Source organism: Brienomyrus brachyistius, chromosome 16, assembly GCF_023856365.1.
Source record: "Brienomyrus brachyistius isolate T26 chromosome 16, BBRACH_0.4, whole genome shotgun sequence".
NCBI classification, from domain to species: domain Eukaryota; kingdom Metazoa; phylum Chordata; class Actinopteri; order Osteoglossiformes; family Mormyridae; genus Brienomyrus; species Brienomyrus brachyistius.
In genome coordinates, this window is record NC_064548.1 from 17,158,781 (window position 1) to 17,173,355 (window position 14,575).

The 14,575-nt window shown below is 40.1% G+C and overlaps 1 protein-coding gene across 1 annotated transcript; it reads right to left on the reverse strand.

The window, feature by feature from the left end:
* Nucleotides 1-3,494: 3,494 nt before the first annotated feature.
* LOC125709501 (filamin A-interacting protein 1-like) lies at nucleotides 3,495-12,355 on the reverse strand. Its single transcript, XM_048978030.1, has 2 exons — nucleotides 12,140-12,355; nucleotides 3,495-6,925 (listed from the first exon to the last, which is right to left on the reverse strand). The coding sequence occupies exon 2, from the start codon at nucleotides 6,678-6,680 to the stop codon at nucleotides 4,191-4,193; it is 2,490 nt and encodes an 829-aa protein (XP_048833987.1). The 5' UTR covers nucleotides 6,681-6,925; nucleotides 12,140-12,355; the 3' UTR covers nucleotides 3,495-4,190.
* Nucleotides 12,356-14,575: the final 2,220 nt, after the last annotated feature.

Consider the following 14,575-nt stretch of genomic DNA (forward strand, 5'->3'; position numbering starts at 1 on the left):
GAAAAATAAATAAATAAATAAATAAATAAATAAATGATATAGAAAAATGACCCTTTTACAGTAGATAGATACTTTATTAATCCTGTGCACTGCAATGTAATGATGACTCTCGGTGCAACATGGTGACTCAGTTGAAATGATTCCAATTAAGTTGAAATACTACTAGAAGACTAAATAGTACATTTAGTGTGACACCCAGGGTCCATATCTCAAGTGTGATATTCCAACAAATGTCTCCAGCTGTTAGTCTGCTGGGGCTACCCCTTAACCAGTCCATGGAAGTCAATTAAGCAAGAAAATCTTAAGTAGAAACCATGTTCATTGCTGTTGCATACTGCTATTCAAATAGGTTATATTACTTTAATTTAATGGGCTGATGGAACCAGAATGATTAACAATAAATTTTGACATGATGATCGCAGCTCTTCTCTCCATCTGAAAGTGTTTTTTGAATGCCTAGTGTATAAAATGCACTATAAGAAAGACCATACATGGTGAAACACCATTTAAAGGTGTAGTCACTGTCACAGGTGGGGATCTGTAAAGGCAAAGCCAACATTTCCAAAGCCTGAGGACCTGACTCTACTACAGCTAGTTAATCATTGTCACTTACCGGCAAACTGGAGGCACCGACTGAGGTAATTAAGCCCAGGTAAGACCGCATCTGTTCCATTGCCATGTAAATTGTTGAAAACGTTTGAACTGTGATTGCAACTTATCACATAAGAATTGACAGTGCTACTGCTGCGTGGTCAAGATGTCTAGTTTCTTATGTCTGTGTGGCAGCTACGTCTAAAAGAAATTGTTTTAATTAACTCAATTTGAACATAAAAAGTAAAAGTAAAGCAGCCTGCCTGCCCCTTGTTGGTTTAATTCACAAATCTTCATGTTTTTAAGTGAAATAATAAAGACCACACATGTTGCAAATGCATAGGTTCTATTTCATATTGTTTACGATTTGCTTATGATTTTAGCGTGATTTGAGTATTGCACGCTTCCACAAGAGGGCAGTACTGTATTCTTAAATTTAGTTCTTTAGTTATTTCAGCAGTTCAGTATAAGAATAATGACTCTTTTCCTGATCCCATGGGGAAATGCTCTTAGTTAGAAACAAACTTGGAATCAGTGGGCAACCATCTGCAGCAGCACCCATGGAGCTGGGGGTTAAGGGCCCTGTTCAAGGGCCCACGGACATGCGACTATTCTGCCAAGGCCCCTGTGACTACTGATGTTATTTAGTACGGTATTAAGGTGTGTGTGTGTGTGTGTGTGTGTGTGTGTGTGTGTGTGTATTACCAGGCATAATTAGAAGTGATTTAATTTTACTATTCTACACCAAACAAATATCCCGAGGATATGTTAAGTAAATATTATGGTTATGTTGTACCTTTTCTCTCATTTTGCGATATTAAATCTAAATGTTATAGCCCATCTGATTAGGTAAACAGTCGCTGATGTAAAGTTGAATATCAGGGTTTTGACGTTAAAGTTTCTCTGCTACAGACACTAAATACTGATTTTTAAACAAACCATGAATGTGTCTTCATAGCTACGATTGTACTGATACTACCGATGGTAAACTAGCATCTGGATTACCGAACTATGTTACCGAGCAACGAACCAATTCTCCTGCATCACCCTGATCGTCTTGCACCCTGCTACTTATTTTTCTCTCATCAGTAGCTCCTCCCCGATGACACAATCCCAGCGCTTCTGGCGTTGCTCCCAGCTTGCACAGCTGCCTGTATCTCTTCTCTGCGCTGCCAGCGAATGACCGCAGTGTTTCATACTTTTGATGTGATCTGGGCTTTTAAGGTTGATCTTCATATTTGGACCAGAATATTTTAAGACGGATCAAGCGCCAAACAAAAGCTTTGTTTTGAAACATATAGTTTTTAAGTTTGCAGTCAACGTAAATGCATCTACTGGCAGGGAGAGGACATAGAGTAAGAACAGGATAATCTTCATAATACTTGCCCTCCACCCTACAGCTTGCGTTTGCCTTTTGTGCGAAAATAAGAATCGTGTGCTGAGAACAGAAGGCGCACAGGCGTGCAAAACCAGCACTCTAACTGCCTGACATGCTGTGTAACCACACTGGACCGGATCAGCTGCCTCAGCCCAGATATGAGAGCTATCGCTCGCTAAGGAACTCTGTAGGCTGCAGGGTGACTAACATGCAGTGCGGCAAAAACAGGAAACACTGCTTATGTGAGACTTTCTTATAATTCCAGTAACAACTGATTATACCTGTAGTAATTCCATAAACTCTAATTAATTTAAAATTACTTTCAAACTACTAACATGGGCTGGGGGGAGGGGGCTGCTATGATCTCAGGGTGTACAGTATATAGTTTGTGTCTTTTATTTCCTGTGTTGCCCTGTAGGAGGAGAAATGGCAGAACTTATAAATGAAAGGGGTGAGGTCTGTATCTGTCTGTGTCTTTTTTTAACAGGACATGAGAAAATTTAATATTAAATTACACCCATGTGGTTTGCATTTGCTGCTGCCGTTATTTATATTCCAATTTACTCTGCTCTCTTTGCTACGTCTGTCTCCGTGTCTTGCTATCTGAATTTGAGTTGCGGTAATGTCCTAATTTCCATTCAATAGAAAATCATCTCATCTAATCCCTTACTCTTGCGCAGATGTTTACAGCTCTGTCAGCTTTAAATGTCATTTAATATTTAGGATTATCCTGAACTGAAAATAATGTCAGTGTTTAGATTGGTGTCTGTCTGTTCATCAGTCTGTTATTTTATGACAGGGAAACAGTCAAGATGGGGAAATGGCTGGACTGGATGCAGTGCAACTAAACACAATGTGATTCAACTATGTTCTTAGTCTGTATTCTGGAATAGTATCGTTAATACAACTTTTTAATTACTGGAAACAAAAGCAAAGTGTAATATTTAAGTATCATGACAGATTGATTTTGAGAACTCGGCTTCCCAGTTCTGACAATTTGCAAACATCTGCAGTTCAGATTCTGACCGGGTGAACATGCTCTTTGTCTCAAAGCACATGTTAATTGAGAGATGATACTCTAGACATGGTAAGCAGCCATTTTGTCGGGCTGTAAGCATTTCTCTCACCAGGAGTGGCCTGCAGATAAGTCTGCTGCTCTGCACTGTCGCTATAGAAACTAAACACAGGGTTTGTTTTGGCCCTGGACGTGTAAGACACGAAACAGCTTCCGGATCTTTTTTTAAATACATAATCTGTTTCACATAAGCACTGAAAGTGGATGCAGTTCCTTTCATTATGTTTGAAATAGAAGACAAAACACTATGAGTATTTCAGAGCAATAAAATTACAGTCATCCTTTTTAAAAAGTGGCACAGCAGAACAAAAAGGAAATTTAATGGTGGTACAGTGAGAGTTTATATTTTGTTGGTTGTGATAATCTATTACTGAAAACAACTGTAGGACTTTTTATGCTCCTCTTTCAACACATTTTGCCATGTGAGACAATGCTACTAGTCTCCACCAAAAGTTTTACTGAAGTTTATTGGTTTATTTGAAACTGCCTGTACAGTGCGACGCCCGTTCATGCCAAGGAATGGGTCACATTTTTTAAATAAAAATGACTTATTAGTTATACTATTTTAACTTTACATACCATATGCAGTCTGAAGACACAGACAGAGAAAACAGTGAAACATTATTCAACCTTTGCTTTTTAATGATTAGAAAAGAAACATTCACAATTAAACACATATCAGTTTGGCATTAAGCATATACAGTACGTGCACAAGATGAGTTTACCCAGAGTAAAATGGTTTTTGGTTAGCTGTCCTTCACAGTCTTTTCAGGCATTATCTAAAGATTTTACTATGTTAAAAATCATGTATGTTTCTTTATAATACTTATACTTATTTATTTACTGCATATATAAGGAGTATGGTTAATTGCATATGTGTTGTGTGTTTATTACAGCCACATGTCATGGATCATCAAGTTTGCCACAGGTAATATACGAGTGTTTCAGCAGTAGTCAAAAATCATTATCTTTTTGTTCAGATCTCATTGCTCATAAGTTATAATTCAAAGTATATAAATAAAAGAAATAGAAAAGAAGTGCTTAATTAGATATATAGAGGGATAGATTTTCTCTAATCAGACAGGGGCTTTTGTTGCTGAGCAAGGGAAGGGTGATTTGATGCATGTAGGGGAAGTGAGGTCAGTCTTATAGACTGCTAACTGTAATGTGTGGATGCCTTGAAGTTGGGGAGGTGTTAGGTGTTATAGTGAGGCTACTGGTGATTTTGCTGTCACCTTTAGTGGCAGAGTTACCACTAAATATCCCTGAACTTCTATGTCTTTGCTCTGACACATAGCATGGATTTGTGGGATGAGAGGTGTTATTCATGGCCTGAATGTAAGAGTTTCCTAAATGGATGTGGATTTTGTTGTCCTCTGTGGTGATAACACTAGGGGCAGAACTGCTGGATCTCTCCAGCTGCCAATTTTGCCTCTCCTGTGCCAGACGGAACACAGCGTGGCTTCCCACGACTTCCACAAATTCTGTGGACTGGGGACGATCTGGAGATCCGGTTGTGACTGACACTATCTGAATGGGCGACAGTGCTCTCTCTGGCGTTAAGCACAGCGAAGAGTCGGGTGTCATCACTCTTGAGAAAGCCGCCATGGAGACAGGTGATGCTGGTCTGTCAGGGGCGCACAACCCATCAGGGGAGGACGGAGTTTTGATTTTGGGAGGGGACATATTAGCATTCTGAATGATGGTGATTTGTTGCTTAGGTGGGGCACCACTTGTGGGTATGACAGCTGTGCTGGTATAGGAGTGAGCATTTTCAGCACCAGGGCTGGTTATCTCCAACATGGCGGTGTTTTGCCCATGATCAGGAGTCACTTTGATGTGCAGGGGCTGCCCCGGGGGATGTCTCACCACCACATCCCCTTGTTGTACATAATTCCCATTCTGTCGAGTCATTGCCTTACTGCTTACTACTGGTTTTTGCCTTTCTTTAGTTATTGGGAAGGAGTGCCTCATGGTTTTGTTTAGGGTGCTTGCGTTGTTGACAAGAGAGGTGCTGCATTTGGTAAAGGGTAATTTGTGGTAATTTGATTCATCCTCCACATTGCCTTCTATGTACACCTTTCCATTCAGCACTGGTCGTTCCAGCAAAGGTAAACCCTTGTATTCCACAGGCTGGCTGCTTGATAGAGTTGTTTGTACTTCCTTTGAGGAGACTCGAAAGTCTGTGGAATGCCTCCCATTCAATCCTGGCTGAAGGTTTTTGCTGATGTGTCGATACCTCCCCAGCTCTGTGGTGAGGTTCTCCATCTCTCTGGCTAAATCTTTGTTCTTCGTCTCTTCCTGTGTCAGTTTCTTTTGTAATATGAAATGGTCTTTTTTCAAGCGACTAATGGACTCTTCTGTGCCAGTGAATTCATTTAACTTTTCCTTCAGGACCTCCAGATCTCTAGTCAGGTGCCTGGACTTAGCTTCTTCCTCTTTCAAACACTTATAAAGAAGGTCTTCTTGGTTGTTGTCTTTTTTCTCAGCCATCTGATATTTTGAAAGCTCATTTTTCGATATTTCTAACTCTTCCAGTAACTTTTTTGCCCGCTGCTGTTCATTATTATATCTCTTCTGCAATGCTTGAAATTCATCCTCTGTCTTCAGCAGGCCATCCTCAACGAGCCTCATGTCTTTTATCTTTCGCTTGAGTCTTTCCACTTCCTGTGTCAGGTCCTTTACTTTGTTGTCTTCATGCTGGAACTGATTTGAAGACATTTTGAAGCCCTCCTCTTTAGCTTTGTTCTTCAGGAATTCTCTCTCCACAACTTCCATTGATTGGAGCTTCTTCTTCATCATGTTGACTTTCATTTGAAGATCATTGCTTCTCTCCTCTTCTGCCTTTAGCTTTTCTTTAAGTTCTTCTCTATCCCTGGTCACACTCTGTATTTTCACTTCAAGCCTAGCCTGGGATGTTAAACCTTTTTTGTTCTCCCCAGTAAGCTTTTCAGTTACTGTTGTAGCTCTGTCTTGTTCAGCCAGCACCTTGCCTGGACTCCTTTGAAGCTTTTCTTCCATTTGTTTCATTTTCTCTGCCATTGTCTTCCTCTCATCCACAAGAATTACTGTCAGCGCCTTCAGTTTTGTAAGGTCCTCTTTTAGAGTGTGCTCAGTCTTCTCCATTTGATTCTGCATAGCTTCTAACTCTTTAATCTTTGTCTTCAGCATGTCAAGTTCCTCAGATAGATGCTTGCTCACACTCTTCTCTTTCTCCAGGTTGCTTTTCAGCATGCAGCACTCCTGTTTACTCTTGCTAAATGCATCCTCCAGTTTCTCAAGCTCTATTATCCTGCAATTCAGTGTGTCCACCTCTGCTCTCAAACTCTGGCCTTTGGTTGATTCAATCTCCAGCATTTCTGTAAGATCCTGGCAGTGGTTCTCCAGCTTGATCAACTCTTCATCTTTGCCCTCTATCTCCAAAACTCTATTTGTTAGTTCCTCTACTTCTGACATGAGGCTGGAGTTCCTGAAATCACTGCGGCTGATTTTGTCTCGCAGGTCTGGGCGTTCCTCCTCATCTCTGTGGAAGATCTTGTTTGTATTCTCCTGTTCATCTAGCTTCCGACTCAGGGCCGATAGCTTCTGCCGGAGTTGTCGGTTATGAGTGTCACCAGTGGTCAACTTAGCAGTCATTTCGTTATTATTCTGATATAAATGAGCGACCTGGTTGCACGACTTTCCTTCTGGACCTTGTATGGCTCCTTTTATGACTTGTTTTAGGCAGAATTGAGCATTTACTGGGCCTGGGTACCAACCACAGTGAGCACAAGTGCCTTTTCAGTCTTCTAGGTTAGTCACTTCATCAGGCACTTATCTGGAGTTTAGCTTAACAGTTCTGTTTTCCATTGTGAATATTTTGAGCAACCAGAAATAAAAGCCTACAAGAAAACAAAAACATTTAATATTAATCTTTATAGTCAAATGGACAGAAATTATATACTCGTATAATAATGAAGAATGTATTAAAAATACTTCTTTGGGCTAAAGACAATAAAGTATAAAGCATAAATTACAACGTAGAAATGGCTAATGTTGTTTTGTTAAGATGTGTTATGAGGCAAACCTTTGTCTGTCTATGGCATTTCCCAAGGAACGTGATTTACTGCCTTCAAAACATGTTGGTTTCATAGCAACAATAGCCTTGCACATATTGCACAACATACTACATCCATCTATCTTCTAACCACTTATCTGGTCAGGGTCACTAGGTCCATGGACCTTACTCCTGCCTGCACAAGAGACAAAGCTGGGGTACCCTGGGCAGGATGCCAGTTTGTCACAGGACACAGATACACTGTATGGTCAAAAGTATGTAGACACCAGTTAGTCCAGCTCCTCATTCTGAAACCAAGGGAATTAATGTGAAGATGGTTGGCCCATTGTTGTTATAATAGCCTTCTACTCTTGGGAAAGCTTTCTCTTAGATGCTGGAACATTGCTACTGTAGTGTGATTTACTGCCATTCGGTGGCCTGTACTATGAAGCGGGTTTACTGGCTTATCGGGGTAATTTGTCGGATTTTAGGTAGTCGGGGTGAAATGTAAGTGAACGAATATGAAGTCCATTTATACTGTGGTACCTTAACTCCGACAAGTTACCCGATAAGCCAGCAACCCCGCTTCGTAGTACAGACCCCTGGTTGGGTATTGATGTTGATCAGGTCTTTTTCTGTCAGCTTGCTTGACCTACCACTTCACAGCAGAACTTGCTCCCAGATGTTTTGACTTTCTCAGTCAGTTCACTTGCTGTTGATGGAGAAATGCAATGAACTGCCCTTCTTCTGTTAATGTTTTTAGAGTGTACCTATGTGCTACGTTATGCAGCCGTGTCAGCAATGGGTGTGGCTTAATTTGGAAATTCTTCCACATACTTTTGGCCATACAGTGCGTATACACACACTATAGTAATTTAAAGATTCTCATCCCCAAACGTAGAGGTGTGAGGCAACAGTGCTACTGACTAAAGGCACACAGCATGTTCTAAACATACAAAAAATACAGCTATTTGCTAATGAATTTATTGCAGCTGTTAATGTTAGTCAACTACTACTGTCACCTAAAACACGTAGACTTTTTGAATATTGCGATGTACTGTATAGTATCTCATACCCAGTAATTCAGATACGTAGTTAAATGAATTAAATGTCAACAATGATTTTCTTAAGTAAACTTTAAAAATGAAGTGAACAAAATAATCACGCATGTAATTTCTCTCCGCATAAAGTTGATCAGATGCTTGTCTTGATGGGACCTACTTAACTGGGAAAAGAAGTGAACGGCAATGAAATTCCTTGATGCGGACACAACTTCCATCTGTTCTGTAATGTGAATGTGAGCTTTTAACGGCCGCCTTGATTAACCACACAAGGCCGTAGTATGTCTCCAAAATGCAGACCAGAGAAAGACTAACAAGCCAAAGGTTGAGTGATATTTAATACTTCAGTCCCTTATGAAAAGAGCTGGATGACTTTAGCAGGCATCACGTGGAAACACACACTCAGACTAAATGCTTATAGATGGTCACCATGCATGCTGTTGCGTGGGATCGTGAACATCGGCTCATTGTTAATCGCCAAAAGAACCCACTGACATATTTTCACCCTGAATCATGGCTGCAGTTCAGGTGTCCCCCACCCAAGTCTCTGCTACCTCCCACTGCCCTTACTTTTGCACGTAAAGGAAGTTCCATCTTTCATAGGCAATTACAAGTTGGCTGAACAGACAGTGCTGTTCTTACAATGCTCACACATTCCACTTAGACCTTGGCACAGGAGTGATGTCATGTCTAAGGGCCTTAACTGCTTCCTGTGCTGTATGTGACCCCTCCCCCCCATTTAGGAAATAAGCATGAATGTAGCTCTGTGGGTGTTTTTCAATGAAGTGCAATCAGTCATGAGATGAGCAGTAGGATGAGGCCAAATTAAACAGAAAATCAAGCCTGCTCTTTCGGCTAAACTTAGGTCAGACTTCCTTCGATTTGACTTTTCCACATGGAAGGGAAATTAAGTAAATGAATTATTTTTTCAGACAGAAAATTATCTGCTTCATTCATGAAGGATTTTATGATTTGCTTATAACTTATGTCTGAAGTCCATCCTTCATGTGATATATATACATGTACCATTCTGTCCAGAACATGTGTGATTTCCAAGTATGGGAATAACCCATTAAGACAAAGTTTAATTGTTTTAAGTGTGTGCTCTTTATGGACATATGCTCTTGAGTTAAATGGTTGAGGTTTGCTTCTGATTTTAATTAAATAGCTGGAACAAATAGGAACAGCTTCAGAGCCAAAACCAATCACTCATTAACAGAAAAATAATAAATAAATAAACAAACAGACAAAGGAATGAATAATCGGTAATATTATACTGTATATTGTTTGTAAAAACAGTAACATTTGAAGTTAAAGTGTCCCAGCTCTTATAGTCAGTGGTCAGTAATAACGGAGATAACATTAGAATCTATCAGTAATATATTGACATTTAAAGGACTTTTATGGCTTGATTTATTATTCTGAGTCATGGGAAAATTTTAGGGAATTTATGGGGGTCATTTATAAGGAGCGTGACAATTTCTCTGGCATGCAGAGGCATTTCATTAAAACGAACAGACCTTAATGAAAATGAGTTACTGGTACTCATTAAACATGGATATCAGGTTAATACTGTAACTGTAAAAAGTAGTGCTGTCTTTATTGAATGTCCCTGTATTTATTTTTAGCCTAATTACATATTGATTTCCGTAAAAAAAAATAAGTGGAAAAGTGACATAATTTTTTTTTTTTTTTCAATTTCTAAGTTGTCATTTCTACAGTATGTCATTGTTAGTCTTGATGCATTCAGGGATGGAGTTTCCAATTCCACCCTTTCTCTCTTTCTGGAGAGTTTGTGACTGTATTTGTGCCCTGCAATGGACTGGTGTCTGCCCAGTTTAATCTAAAATAAAAATTAAAAAATGTATTCTATAAAAAATTCCACTTTAAAACACTAATTATAAAAGTGATTAAAATACACTATTATGGTCTGTGGTGTCATGAGTTCTTTGCCAGCAGTTATTTCCTTAATGAACTGCACAAGTGTTGAAATGACATCAACCACCTGTCTTGTGTAACTCGGATATTGCAACATAAACCATAACTTGTGTCATTTTTTTTCCAAATCCAAAGCTACAGCAGTCCGTAATGAAATGAAATGAAACCAAATCTGTAGAATCCCAAACAGAGGGTTGCACTGTAACTATGATCAAAATTACTTCACTTTCCATTGCCAGGTGCACATTCACTGCTTTGGGGGCCCAAGACCAGCATGGCTCACAGTGAATTTTGTGGAGTTGCCGGTGGATCAATTGGCCAGATTTTTTATTTATCTTGCTGATTCCTTTTAGCTATAGCCTTGGTTAACCAATGCATTAACCTGCCCCTTATTGTTGCCTGTGGACAAAATAATATCGTAAGATATTTGCCTACTAGATCTTTAATCCACTTAAACACTTCGCATTTTTGGCATTGTGCTTTAAGAAATTATTGCACAAATATTAGCAGAAATATTTATAAACAACCAAAGAATGTTTACAAATATCATACACCGGGTGATTAAATATGTAACTGGAGTAACTGGAAAAAAGTTTCTGCAATTTCTAAAAACTGGATGTGTTTCCAAAACTTTGGCCACTAGTGTAAAGCAGAGTCTGTATTCTGGTGGCTGTGACAGTCCATCATGTCAGTGCTTTCTGAGCTGAAACGAGACGCCCACCTTACAAGGCTTCAAATCAGAGCACATACTTTCTCTCCCGATATTTGAACCTGAGCGCCACATGCTCTCAGCCCAGAGGGCTGAAAGAAACCATAGAAGTCAGACTCGGTCCGCACACTGGCCTCTACGTTAGAGAACATCTCAGTGCCTAATTGCATCTCAATGCCTAATTGCATCTCAATGCCTAATCACTTGCCTGAGCGTGGAGGACTACTAGATACTGCAGAATTGTTGTAATCAGCCACACTGTCCATCATGAAAGGTACTGAAGCAATCTCTGTCTGTTACATTTACAGCCAGTAAATTTATTATAAGGCATATCCTAATAAATAAGGAATATCCATCTTCTATGCATCTATCCTGGAGCCCTTCTCAGAGAGCATAGGACACGAGGCTGGGGCTAAGCCTGGGTGTGATGGCGGTCCATCACAAAGACACACGCAGTCAGACTCCACACACATGCATGCACACATACATATGTACTCCATATATTCCTGCCATTGTGGGGACTCTCCATTCACTTCTATGGGGAAAACTCTAATCCCAAAATGACGATCTTAACCCCAAACCAGCCCTAACCTTAACAATAACTAAGCAAACAAAATACACAACTTTTGGCATTTTTAGTTTTTGGATTGCATTCAGTTTTTTAAATTGAGTTTTTTATGTTTTTTTTGGTCTTCAAAAGGTCAAAATGACAGATTTTTTGTCACATTTTAGGGGCATTTGGTCCCCACAATGTAATATATACATGACCACACACAGAGACACACACATACACACACACAGAGCAATGATTGGGATTTTAATCCCAATTCCCGCCTACAAATAAAGTAGCTTAATAAAAATATAATGTGTACCGGCTGTTAAAAAATATATACAGATTTTTGTTAAATCTGGGACTAAAATACAAGCAAAGGTTCTCAGGTATGTCGTTATGAACCCAACATAAGAGGCAAATGCAGAGAAATGTATCATAATAAAACACACATAAAAAGTTTGTTAATGAAACACATAGCTTCTGTTTTTGAGGCTATTTCTAAATCTTCTGTAACTTTTCGTTAAATATGTAGTTGAATGGAACATGAAATCATAAAGGAGTTCGCCAACTCATTTCGGCAGCTAACCTCCTCAATAACGGGAAGTCGTCAAATCTCATTGCCCCACAAAAAAAAAAACCCAACATGAACCAGCCCACACTTTCATTTTTATCACCCGTCGAGATAGCAAGTGTTAGAATTCTACAGCAACCAAAGCAAACTTGAATTAAGACTCTAAACACAATGCAGGGTTCAAAAGTTATTAAGACTAAAGCTGCCCCTTACAACTTTATTCTTACCTGTGACTAAATCTGTGACGTCTCAGAGATAAAGTTCACTCTTGACATATCTCTGCGTCTCCCCGCACTGTGGACATTCCAGCAGGGAAACAAAATGCTAAAAGATGTCCTTGCCGCATGCTCAAAGCCTATAGAGCATTACATCATCAGCATGTCCTTATATGGGATGCAGGGTGCCGCCTCCTCTGGGTGTGTACTTGTGTGTGGTGAGGCCAGAGAGTGTGTGGGGAGGTCTGTGAAAGCACGCAGTCTGCTGGTTTGATATGATATGATGTGATACATACACAGCACATCTGAAATACAGAAAACTTGCACAACTTCCTTTGACGTCTGATGCCTGAAATGCCTCATTATTACTCACTGGCTGAGTCCCTGTTGATCAATAATCTGTGAATGAAAACAGAACTACTTTGATGATCACATCATAAACCAGGTATGCAAAGTGTCTGAATTTCTGGAACACCATAGATGGACTATTGAGGTCGAGAGTCACCATGCTGACTATGATGAGTATCATTCACTGGTTGTTGCTGTTTCCAGATTTAAAGGAAGATCCAAGTACACTGAATGCCCTCTCATTATCATGAAAACCTAAGATGAGATATTACCACATTGTAGTACAGCCAGCACAATACAGACGCTGCTCTTCTTACGAATGAGAACGGCCGACCGGCCATTTGTAACTTGAAATGTTCGTAAGTCGTTATTCAACATCATTTTAAGGGTATATACAAGTACAAAGAACTAGAAACAGACACGCCAGGCCGGCTACAGAGGAGACTGCTAGTGTCATATCACATGACATGGCCACCTGACCTAAACACAGTAGAGATGATTTTAGAGAAGTTTGACCAGGGAATGAAGGAAAAGTGGCAAATGAGTGTTTAGCATATTTCTGGGAACTCCTTTAGGACAGCCAGAAAAGCATCTCATGAAACTGGCATAGAGGAGAAGTAGGATAAGCCAGTTCCAGGAGAAATTAAGGGGTTAACCTTGTCTGAACCCACAGAATTGCCACCTCAACACACACACACACACACACATTGACCCTGAATAGGACTCTCTCTCTCTCTCTCTCTCTCTCTCTCTCTCTCTCTCTCTCTATATATATATATATATATATATATATATATATATATATATACACACACACACACACACACACACACACACACACACACACACACACAAAGCAGAGAACAACCCAGAACAGAGTGCTAACCCATTACAGAGCACACTCACACACACATAGCTATTGGCAATTTGGTAACTCAAATATCCTCAGCATGTTTTTGGGTTGTGTGGGAGAACTGGACTACCCAGCGGTAATCCAATGATGACAGGGAGAACATGCAAACTCCACACACATGGAGTCAGCCAGTCCCTGGCAGAGACTTGAATCCTGGCAATCTCTGGAATCCTGACAGAGACTTGAACTGAGGTCATGTATATATGATGCTGACTATATAAAGCAATATGGCAGTGTATAATTTTTCATTAGTACAATGTCTGTTCCATGAAATAATAAACATATTTAACTAAATACATTATTTTCAGCTGAAATGGCAGATCACACCAGTATTACATAGCTATAGTACATATTTACTGATTCAGGGTGCTGTGAAAAAACTGATCAAAATTATACTCCTGCTTCACACTCCATAGCGAGAGCAGACCAGGTCCTTAAGAAGTATGAGTAAGACACTGATTACTCACTGATAAGAAATCCTGCTGCGTACAAGTGAAGTTTGTGGTTCCATCAAAATTCCAGAGTTGGGATTTCTAAAGCTGAAGTAGACGCCCATGTGCTCAAGCTGACATAAATCGAGCAGGACCATCAGAAGTTCAAATGTTAATGGGGTAATTCTCCCATTAACTTGGAGAATCTTTACAGTTTCAAGGTGATACCCGAGCTTCCTGTGAAGCTCAGTACCCAGAGTGGTAAAGGAAATGTACCCTTACAACAGGTCAGCGGGAGCCATGCAAGTAGCTCCGTGCCTTGGACCAGATTACCTAACATGGATGATGTCATCGTGCTGTAAATCATACCCACAGTGCTATGTTTCCTTTGGGTGACATCACTACTGCAAACCCCCCCCTCCCCCACAACCCTCATTTGCCCCCACCCCCCCCAAGTTCCAAACACAAAATGAGATTGCCTGAGCAAATACAAACTGATAGCTTAACCAGAGAACTGTGCACTGATAAACTGTTAAGAGAAAAGAAAAAAAAACTGCCTTTCTTTTCCTTTTTATGATCCACAGCCCTGGTTAAGTAGTTTCATTGTTTCTCTTCCCGCCATTTATCATTTTAATGACAATCGCTGGCAAATGAGTAAGGCATGTGTTTGCTTTGGAAAGGTGTGTCTTTGGGGAGGGCAGCTGGGACGTCGTCAGAGGGGCTGTGCTCGGGTGGGACCCTCTAAAACAGCACAGC

Coding starts and splice junctions, on each gene's coding strand:
- LOC125709501 (XM_048978030.1), bottom strand. CDS start 6,680: ATGACTGCTAAGTTGACCACTGGTGACACTCATAACCGACAACTCCGG.